General features: G+C 39.2%; 1 protein-coding gene across 2 annotated transcripts; it reads left to right on the top strand.

Annotated features, from left to right (window-relative positions):
- Window positions 1-1,262: 1,262 nt before the first annotated feature.
- Window positions 1,263-5,679, top strand: irx5a (iroquois homeobox 5a). 2 transcript variants are annotated; one of them, XM_074610390.1, is made up of 3 exons: window positions 1,263-2,020; window positions 2,877-3,285; window positions 4,368-5,679. In XM_074610390.1, exons 1-3 carry the CDS (start codon window positions 1,754-1,756, stop codon window positions 5,084-5,086), a joined length of 1,395 nt encoding a protein of 464 aa, XP_074466491.1. In that variant the 5' UTR covers window positions 1,263-1,753; the 3' UTR covers window positions 5,087-5,679. The 2 variants fall into 2 exon arrangements, with proteins under 2 accessions (XP_074466491.1, XP_074466499.1); XM_074610398.1 differs by having other exon boundaries at window positions 1,268-2,005.
- Window positions 5,680-10,874: the final 5,195 nt, after the last annotated feature.

The raw sequence follows: 10,874 nt of genomic DNA on the forward strand, positions 1-10,874 counted from the left end.
CTTATCTGAGACTTGAACTGGAAAGTCAATCACCAGCATGGAAATGGATGGAAGATGTCTGAAACATAGTGAACAATATTTATTTATAACAGCCTATTAATATTTTTTTTCTTAAAGAGACGTTGGGCGTGCAAACCAGGTCAAATTATTATAATTAATTTAATTATTATTATTATCTAAATTATCATTAGACTATTATCAGAAAAAATGCAATAATAATAATAATACAAATCTGGCTATAGCATGACTGACATTTGGCAGGCGTCTAATATTTATTAAATATAAATTGCCGATAACAGTGGCATATTAAATAAATCCAGGCTATGCAGTATGTCAGCTTTGAAACGTATCTGCAGTGATCAAATGAGATTACATCCACTGGTCCAGGCGGATTTGGTGTAGTTGGCACTAATCTGCCCTGGCTTGAGGGTTTATGACTTTCATGGGAGTGTAAGTATCTGACTGGTTTACTCCAGGATCTATTGCAAAAACTATTTAGCCGTCGTCACAGTAAATCAGGTCAAAATATTCTCCAACAATCACAAACACATAAAATGCCAATAAGGCAAAGTTTGTTTACACACACACAGCAACTATTCTGATAGAGTTGTTCGGCCAGCTACCGTTTGTTTGCGCCATCTTACTTTTTTTACTTTCCAGTTGTCACATATCTTACCGATGAAATATTCGTCTGGTGTTAGAAAGTCGACGTGCACAATAATCCATATGAAACTCCCCCATTGCGGATTTTAACGCGTCTGTTGATTTAACGCACACACACTTTAAAATGACGACTTTTTACGCACAAATAAAAGAATAACAAAAAAAAGAGAGAGAGAGAGCACAGCAAGTGGAGCGCCTTTTTTTTTTAATTCCCTGCCGGTATATCTTGCAAAAGCACCCATATCCTGGCACACATATACAACAACAGCCGATTTGTTATTGATCAAGTGTGAAAGAAAGAAAGTGACGGCTTCGTATATGGAGAAAGAGAAAGAAAAAAAAAAAGAAGAAAGTTGGGAGTTGACATGCAGACTCGCATGATGTCGCCATCATCCAAAAAGGGGGGTTTGTGTGCCAGGCTGCACTTGAGACTTACTGCAACGAGGGCTTGTTAAAGGGGGGAGAAAAATAGAGAAATAGAGAATGAGACGGATTGTTAGTTAACGCGAGAGAGAGAGAGGGAGGGGGTGAGGAGGAGGAAGAGAGAGAGAGAGAGAGAGAGAGAGAGAGAGAGAGAGCATGGATTTGGGCAGTGGCTGTGGTTACCCAGCTATAAGCTTTGCCTTTTTCCTTCTGGTGACTACACCCAGAGAGGAGGAGCGTAGTAGGCGTCAGGATCCTCAATTTTTCAACTTAGCATCTTGGCAGGACATTTTCCCAAAGCAAAAGCAAAGCCCCCCGTCCGACGGGTAAAAAAAAAAAACTTCTGCAGCGGGCAATGAGAGCAACGACGGTGCAACTCAGATAAGGAACAGCAAAAACAAAACGAGACATCCGACGGACAGTGTGCAGGCTGAGTGGCTGGCTGGCAGCGACCAAAAAAAAACAATCCAATATCCAAGCCTTTCTTTTATTCAATCACTTTTACTTTTTTTTTTTTTTGCATTCACCCATTGTCATTTTTAGACAGTGGGGTCTGCAGACACACACGGCTCTAAATGCGCTCCGACGGCAGCAGCGCATGAGAGAAATAAAAGGAGAGGAAAAGTGCGCAAGTTAAGTGGCTGATACTCTCCACAGCTCCTCCAGCATGGCGTATCCTCAGGGCTACTTGTACCAGCCGTCCGCTTCCCTAGCCCTGTATTCGTGCCCTGCGTACAGCACCAGCGTGATCTCTGGACCCAGGACCGAGGAACTTGGGAGATCCTCTTCGGGATCTGCTTTTGCGCCCTATGCCGGATCTACCGCGTTCACCAGCGCCTCGCCAGGCGGCTACAACTCCCACTTGCCGTACAGCAGTGCAGACGCGGCTGCAGCTGCTGCCACATTCACCTCGTACGTGGTGAGTAAACTCAAGGTGATTATTCTATCTAATAGGAAAGTCAAAGCGAGGATGCATTAACTCGTTATGCAAAAGTCTCCATGCACTGTGTGTTTGGATGCCTGGCAATTATAAAGAGGGGAAATGTGCGTCACTGAGGATATAATATTACAGCAGGTTCAGAAAAGCATGTTGTTGAGTAAACAGGATTAATTTAACGGAGTGGTGTGCTATTATTGCATGGTTCTTAAGGGAATTGTAGTGTTTTTTAAAGGAGAAAAATGGAGCACTGTCCGAAGCTTCAGAACTGCAACGCGCCGTGTGATGGCAATTTAGGTCACTGCATTTGTTTCGTATTATCCTATTAGTTGAGCCAGCTGTTAAACTTAAATATTGCAACTTTTAACAACACAAAAAGAGAGAGAAGAAAATGTTACTTTTGTTGTATAGTGGATGATATCATGGAAGCATGCGTAATTCATTCAGACTTATAGGCATACAAAGAGTGATCCCAGTAGAAAAGGCAAAGAAACAGAAGTGAAAGGCCATTCATGCATAATATCTTAACATAATTGCAAATTGTACTATTTTTAATGTGCGAGGATAAAAAAAATCCACTGTGTGCTGACACATCATGCAAATAATAATAATTAAAAAAATGCATAGCAGCATACAAATCACACTTCAAAATAAATACACAGTCATGTGCAAACAAAACTCCATAAACTTCAAACTTGAACTATACACTGGATTAAAGCCATTCGTGTACGTGTGCGCGTGCATGTATACGCGTGTGTGCGCGTGCATGTTTGTGTATCTTTTTTGAAAGCATGTTTTTAGAAAATGACCTAACTTTAACACACTTTATTTTTATTTGATTTGTGTATTACAGGGTTCTCCATACGACCACACTGCGGGTATGGCCGGTTCGATAGGATACCACCCTTACGCATCACCGTTGGGCAGCTACCCGTACGGTGATCCGGCATACCGTAAAAACGCGACCCGGGACGCCACCGCCACCCTGAAGGCCTGGCTCGGCGAGCACCGTAAAAACCCCTACCCGACCAAGGGCGAGAAGATCATGCTGGCCATCATCACCAAGATGACCCTCACCCAGGTGTCCACCTGGTTCGCCAACGCCAGGAGGAGGCTAAAGAAGGAGAACAAGATGACCTGGACTCCTCGGAACCGGAGCGAGGACGAGGAGGAGGACGAGAATATCGATCTGGAGAAAAACGACGACGACGAGCCTAGCAGCAAGCCCACAGACAAGGGAGACTCCACAGACACAGAAGCAGGTTGGTGTTGCAGGAGGAAGGGGGAGAAAAAAAAAAGGCAAAAAAAAATCATCAATTTTTCATCGCAGTCGTTTCCACTCAGGGTGCAAAATTGATTGCTGGTTAATGGTGGTATATTATTTATAATGGGACAATTGCTTTAAATAATAATCACCTTGAACTCCCCTCGTTTGACTTCTCAGGGTTCTGGAATTGCTGGTGACGCAAAGTGTTTAGCAGTCAATTTATCTTTAACTGCATAATAAGGATACAGCTGGTGGATTGGTATTCAGCTAAAAAAAAATATCGCCTTTGTATGATCATTATATCCCAGTTTCAAATACTTATTATATGATACGAGAATATTTAATACTGGCAATATATTTTTAAAAAATGAATACTGTATATGGCCAGGCTTTAATTTGTACCACATTGTCAAGTCAAGTCAAGTCAAGTCAAATTTATTTCTATAGCACATTTAAATCAACATGAGCTGACCAAAGTGCTTTAAAGACATAGTGCAGAATATAAACAGGTCAACAAAAACTCACACATCCACAGACAGAGACCAAGATAAAATCCATGAGTAAAAGACTGTTATAATGAGCATTATAAAAGGCCAATTAGTAATCACAATTCAAGTACATTCGTGTATGTTTTCTTTCTTAATTATAGAGAGCATGTTCATTCACCTTTCTTTTTTTAGGCTGCATGGCACACGTCTTTTATGAGGACAATTTATAGCACATGCTGTTTTTTAAAGGGGGAAACGTGTATAAATAGCCGAATTATTTTTTATATACATCCGATTTCAGTTTGCGATCACCACAATATTACTCGTGTGTGTTATATTCTATTTTAGCTTTTATTTTTAGCTTGTTTTTATTTTCTAATCTTTAATGTTTGTATAACTGTTTTAATTAGGTCTTAATGTTCTTTTGCACTTGTTCTTGAATGTTTATGTAAAGCACTTTGAATTGCCCTGTTGCTGAAATGTGCTCTACAAATAAAGCTGCCTAAAACACATGTTTTTATCAACCTTTTTTAATGTCACGCTTATTTGGCAAGTAAACTCTTATTCTTTTATTATTTGTGCTTTTTAGATCATAAACTGCTGAACCCAGGGGACGCAGGCTGTGAGAGATTTAAAGAGGAGAACCACCACCACCACGGCAAAAAAGACACGGATCCGCTTCTTGTGAGCGACTCGGAGTTAAAAGAGCATCAGCATCATGAGGAGGAGGATGAGGAGCGGACTACAGAGCTGCTGGATTCCGCAAAAGCGACCACTTCGTCTCCCCTGGCGACGGCGGCAGTAACCCGGGGGAACCAGAACCAGGCCGTCGCGCAGCAACAACAACAAGACAAGCCGTCAGATTTGAGCCATGCACCGGGTACGTTACCGGGTACCGTGACCAGCAACGTGACCTCTGTTATCCACTCGGCTCCTAAACCCAAACTCTGGTCCCTTGCGGAGATCGCCACGTCCTCAGACAGGTGTAAGAGTCCCACCAACGCGTCTCCATCACGGTCCTCCTCATCTCACTGCAACACGGTCCTCTCCAGGCCTCTCTACTACACCTCCCCTTTCTATCCCGGTTACACGAACTATGGTGGCACTTTTGGACATCTTCACAGTAACCACGGCTCGGTAACCACGGGCTCCTCCAGCACCACGGCACATTTCAATGGATTAAACCAGACTGTGTTAAATAGAGCAGAGGCTTTGGTAAGGGAGAGCCAGAAAGTCAGAGGCCAAACGCAGGTAGATCTTTGTAAAGACTCCCATTATGAACTAAAGAAAGGTATGTCAAACATTTAATACCATGATTTTATTTTCCCCCACTCACTGACTTTTATTTATTTTTATTTTGTTTTGTGGTTGCATTAAAAAAAAAAGAAGAAAAAATGCTGAAGCAAATTCTGAGAATATTTTTCCTGAGTAAAATGCTTCAAATTTTTAGTTTCTGAATGGTTTATCCTTAAAAAAAAAAAAAAAAAAAAATGTAACGAGAATGGTCTTAATCAGCTGCAGCCGCCTGAGTCTATTTGTATTAAAGACTAACATGTATATTTAAATGTAGCATTTTTGTATTTAAAAATGGACAACACACTATCTTTGAAGTAAATTATGGAAAAAAAAATATATATGCTTGTGCAGAGATTATTTTATTTTGGGGGGAGAAAGTTGACTGATATGTGTCTAAAGTGCTTCGAGGCCAATTAATCTATACGAAATATTAATTAAATTTTGCACCGTGACAGATGTTTTATATGGTAATTATCATTTAAAAAAATATTATGGTATAGTGAGAGCTTTGGCACATTGGAAAGAGAAAAGGCCTACATTCAGCAAAAAGGATGTTGGAATATCTAAACAATAAAAGGGTTCAGTTTCCTTTTGGTTGGTGCAAATATTCATAGTTTTTTTTTTGTGAATGAGAATGTTGGAAAGTATATTTTGGTCAATGGGTTATCATTATTTACATTTTTTTAAGGCCTTTTTTTTTTTTTTACTTGTTTCTAAAAGTGGATATTGATATAATAACAACACCGAGGCTGCAGTCATTTAACCCAATTACCTATGGTGTTTTATGCAGAGCAATCAGGTGGTGAACTCCAGTAATGAGCTCGATTTTATGCCAAATTTAGAACTCATTACTATTTTCCAAAAGGCGTGGCAAAGCTGTTAAAAAAGAGACGCGACCATGCATTTAGAACATACTGGCCTATTATATATCATTAATGGAGAGCCTCTTTAATGGCGCGTTAGATGTGAAACACTGGTGTGTTTGGAGGAAAAGGGAGAAAGCTGTCATGCACACAGCAGCAGCAGCAGAGACAGATTCTATTATAGCTGTGCAGCCGGTATATACAGACTGTCCTCTAACTCTTCCAACTTCTGCAGGTAGGTGTCACACTTGCTCCTAATTTCAGTGGGGGGGACTCTTTTGTTAATCCGTCACGGAAACCCATCCCTGATCAAATGGCCTGGTTAAAAAGGGAAGTGGAGCCAATGGGGCAAACACAATGATCACAGTTATTATGAGGATTATAGCAACTTTGACAAGTGGATAAAAAAAAGGCACAAATTACATACTTGGCCGACATGCAGAATAAAAAAAAAGAATGAAAAAAAAGAAGGATATTTCCCAGGAACACTGATTTTTTTTAATTTGTGTGTTTTGCTGATGGTTTATTAAATATGGAAGTATACATTAAATTAAAAAAACGATAATTAACTATGATTATTACTATTGCTATTATTAAATACAATGTTTCTCTATATATATAGAGTGAGACAAATATTTATATTTATATATAATATATTAATATTTATATATATATTTATATTTATTTTATTATCATCTGTATAGGAACAGTTGTAGGCCACTAATACTTATAGGCCTTTTTTTTAAATATGACATTTTTATTACATTTTTTAAATAATTATTATTCGTTTATTTAGTGGTTATTACAGTGCATTTTAAAGGCCACTGAATAATTATCATTATTATTATCATTATTAATAATGATAATAATAATAATAATATTGTTGACCTCCACTGAAGTGGGACAGCATGCTCTTGTTTATGGCTGCCATTAATCTCTATAGTTTACTTTCCCCTTCTCCAATTTGAAACCTCCCCTGAGGTTTCTGTAATTCCCTTAGCCTTAATGTCCTCTATTCGGGCCCTCTATTTTAATCTGACAGAGTGTGCTGGAGCAGTGATTGCGACACATCAGCCGGCTAAATAGCATAATTATGTTTTTTTTCTGTGTTGATCCTCGGGGGGATTGAACTGTTCGATGCAATGTCCCCTCAGAGAGTATTAGACTTTTATTACAGATCGCGTTGTTTTTCTCACAATTGATTGAAGAAGTAATGTTTTCACAGGGGCAATAATATACACACACTATATTTGTGGGGTGTAAATCATCTGTGTGTGCGTGGGACTATAGGTAAACAATGGGACGTTTATACGTCAAATAGGGTTTTCATGTGTGTGTGTGTGTGTGTGTGTGTGTGTGTGTGTTTGTGTGTGTGTGGTTGCAACGGTGCAAACCAAACACTGATCCAGGTGATATACTGATATTCAGATTAACTTTCTGAATTTAAAAATACAAGGGAGATGTTGGGAGGATGATCAACTAACCTGCCAAACTAGATCCTGCACAGAGAACAGGCTTGATAAGACATGTCTTTCTCACTAATGAAACAGCTTAAAATATATTAAAACAATTTTTTTATATACAATACTGTTTTGCTGGAGATATTATTTGTATATATATTATATATATATTTTTTTTTTCAAGCATTTTTTTCCTGTCTCCCCCAATTGTTGTCTATCAAATCATCCAGTGGGAGAAAAAGCACAAGAGGTATTGGGTTCTCCTGTAGAGTCTGCATTAATCATCTGTAATTGATTAACCTGCTTATTATTATTATTGTTATAATAACTATTATTATTATAATTATTATTATTATGTCCCTGTGGGGATGCTAGGGGTTTAAACTAACTATTTAAAGCAGATATCATATTTTTATATATATAGACAGCTTCTTTGATGTCACTGTATTTCAGATCACCATGGTCACTATAGATAGGCCTATATGTTGGGGGGGAAAAAAAAAAAAAAATTCACACTAATTAAAATCTATATATTTGATGGTTGATTATAGTTGTTCTATTTCTGGGCTGTGATGAAAGCCAGTCAATTAACCCCATGATGACTGGAAGGAGCGCATGCAGCAGAGACTCATCATGATGAGCCTATAGGAGAAGATGCTCTCTGCAACTTTATATACAACTTGGTCCCTGCATGGCTTCCCATCCGCTTTGAATGGCGTGTCGGTTCATTGTTGGGATTGCTACAATGTGAGAATACTAAGTAGGGGGTGAAACCGTTCCCACGTGTGAAAACGGGGGAAATAATCCGACAGGAGAAGAAGCAGAAGAGAATGAAAAAGAGGAGGATAAGGTCTGTAGTCCTTCACTCCGACTGCTGAGCGTTCAGACGCACAATCCAGGATGTTTGGAAAAAAATGCTGCTTATTATTATCGTCAAATCAATTAAACATTTTATTTTCCTAAATCAAAAATAAATGCTATAAATTAAAGTCTAAAGGGCCGCAATTTACGGTGAATTTATATTTACTGAATTAATTAAATAGCCCTGTTTACACCTGAACAAGCAAAATGTACATTTTCACCCAAATCGAATTAATGCGTAATTGGTATTTGTGTGTTTCTCCATCAATAGAAACTGACAGTAAAAACCATCAACTACAGAAAACTGCAGCTTCTCTGCCGTTTTATGCAGATTTCCTCTAAAAGTAGATCCGACATTTATGTGTGTGTGTGTGTGTGTGTGTGTACTTCGGTGTGTTGGCTGTCACGAGGGAGACTTTCAGTGGTGACTGAAAATAGTGCTAATATAAGACTAATGAATAACAAGAGTAAAACCGTGGTTTCTTGTTTGTTTTCCACACTTTTGGGAACGGTGGGATCTAATGAAGTGAAAGTTAAGTCTGGCATCTGTGGCCCCCTTATAATCCCTTTATTATTATTGTAACTGTCTGTGCAGCCTATATGGTGTGCAGGTTCATCACAGGTAAAGAAAGACATCCAAAAGTTAACAAACATTATATAAGTGGAGGGAGATTTAGAAAACAAAATATGCAATATTAAAGGCGTTGGGTTAACCACTAAAATATTAGTATTGTTAAGACATTTTAAAATATGTTATTAAATTGTTAATATTAAATGCTATTTTGCTTGGTGATCTACTGGATATCAGTTTACCCAAACTGCAAGCCTAAAATATCGCCAGTTTGGCAGGAGATTTGCTGCAGGGGCAGACTTGTGAAGAAACTTGGGAGCTGTGGTCCAAACAGATTAGACACCTGCCACCGGACAGCTCTGTGAGCGCCTCTCAAATGCTACTGTATGTCAAGAGCACAAGGTGAAACCAAAAACCTGCTGATAAACACGCTCCCCAATATCACTGAGGGGATTACTCATAAACAGCCCCACTGATAAAGAAGCGTCCCGGCTACACGATACAACACATACGAGCTGGGGTCAAATTCAGCTCTAATGTGTAAATAGACACCCGCTGTACTTGACCTGGACAGATTAATCACTGGGTGTGTGTGTGAGATCAGCAACACGAGTGTTATAAAAGTGGGTTGAAATAAAAGGAGGGCGTCTTTTTTTTCCATATCTGTGACTGAAATGCAGCCTGCTGTTGAGATATTTGTTTCCCCTGGATTTTCACTTTTCATCTTCAAAAATAGCCTCCAACTTCAAAAGCAAACAAAATATCACCATAATGTTTTACAGGGACCAGCTGTGCGTCTGAGGCAGACTTTAATTTCTAAAACATATGCGGTATATTCTATAGGGTTGCTATAATGCCCCTATAACAAATTGTTTATTTGGCTTTTTTTTGCAATCCGTGCATAATGTGCCACAAGAATATTAGTTATTTTTTCATTAAGTTCTTATAATGTAAAGAAGTGAGCGACTCTTCTTTATGGTGAGGAGTTCAGTGACTGCTCACGGCTATTCAATCATCATTTTATAAATGAGAAGGCTAATTGAGGACACACTATTTCAGCTCCTTCTGGTGAGACTGCACGTGAGGCTTGAGTTGACAGGATATGAGTTGTGTTTGGGCAACTTGTAAAACAAATTTAATTGTCCTTTGAATCAATTGACTTCTGAAATGAGTGTGTATCCAACCACTTTTTTTGGAATCCTAAAAAAAAAAACATCACGTCAAAGTAAAGTGAGTCTGCAGCCTTTGGCACTTCCAGCGTTCATGTTAAGTGGAGTTATAAAACGCTCTTGAACACACTGTAAAGCGACCCCAGATAAGGTGGCAGAGAGTGATTTACCACTGTTTTTTTGCACTTCGCGGACTGTTTTTCTATTTCTCCGTGGAGTTCCTCTGGGACAGATTACACGTGTAATTTTCAGCAGTGAGATGGTTTAAGTGTCCTCCCCCCCCAACATAAATAAAACATTTCTATGAAGAAGGGGAAAAAAGGGGGGAGAAAAAAAAACATTAAGGAAGAGTGATGAACTATGAAGTCCTCGGAGGCCACAAGGGTTGAGGTTGGGAGAACTGAGGGATTCAGTTCTAGTGGCAAATAATACGTCTATTGAGGTGTGGTTGGATTATCAAAATGTGTTCATTATGCAAAACAAAAAATAAATTATTGATTTTATTTTGTTTAATTTAAATTCAAGGATGGATAATTATATAATCAGCCTCCAAAATGTTTCAACTATGCAGACACGTTGTCCAATTTTAATATAGCAATGACATCACACACACAAATACCCACAGAGCCCTACACTGCGAGCACCTTGACTCCTTGAAAGGCGCTGCTCATTGACCAATCTGCTCTGACAGCAGTGTGGCGTGAGCTCCTGACCCTGTGACTGCAAAGGGTCTGTGTTCAGTGGCCATGTAAGGGCTCCCTGGCGCTCACACTAGGGGGCGGGGGGGTTCTGCCCTGCCCTGGAGAAGGTGATTTGCGCACACACAGACACACATTAAAACACATACATGCAGGAGGAACTCAAACTCCACGCCAA

The sequence above is a fragment of the Sebastes fasciatus genome, chromosome 2 (genome assembly GCF_043250625.1).
Source record: "Sebastes fasciatus isolate fSebFas1 chromosome 2, fSebFas1.pri, whole genome shotgun sequence".
Classification (NCBI taxonomy): domain Eukaryota; kingdom Metazoa; phylum Chordata; class Actinopteri; order Perciformes; family Sebastidae; genus Sebastes; species Sebastes fasciatus.

What these genes read in the sequence shown, in the direction of transcription:
- irx5a (XM_074610390.1), top strand. Translation starts at nt 1,754, where the DNA reads ATGGCGTATCCTCAGGGCTACTTGTACCAGCCGTCCGCTTCCCTAGCC. An exon ending in ACGTGGTGAGTAAACTCAAG is followed by an intron (nt 2,021 to 2,876) that starts GTGATTATTCTA and finishes TGTGTATTACAG; the next exon opens with GGTTCTCCATACGACCACAC. An exon ending in CTCCACAGACACAGAAGCAG is followed by an intron (nt 3,286 to 4,367) that starts GTTGGTGTTGCA and finishes TGTGCTTTTTAG; the next exon opens with ATCATAAACTGCTGAACCCA.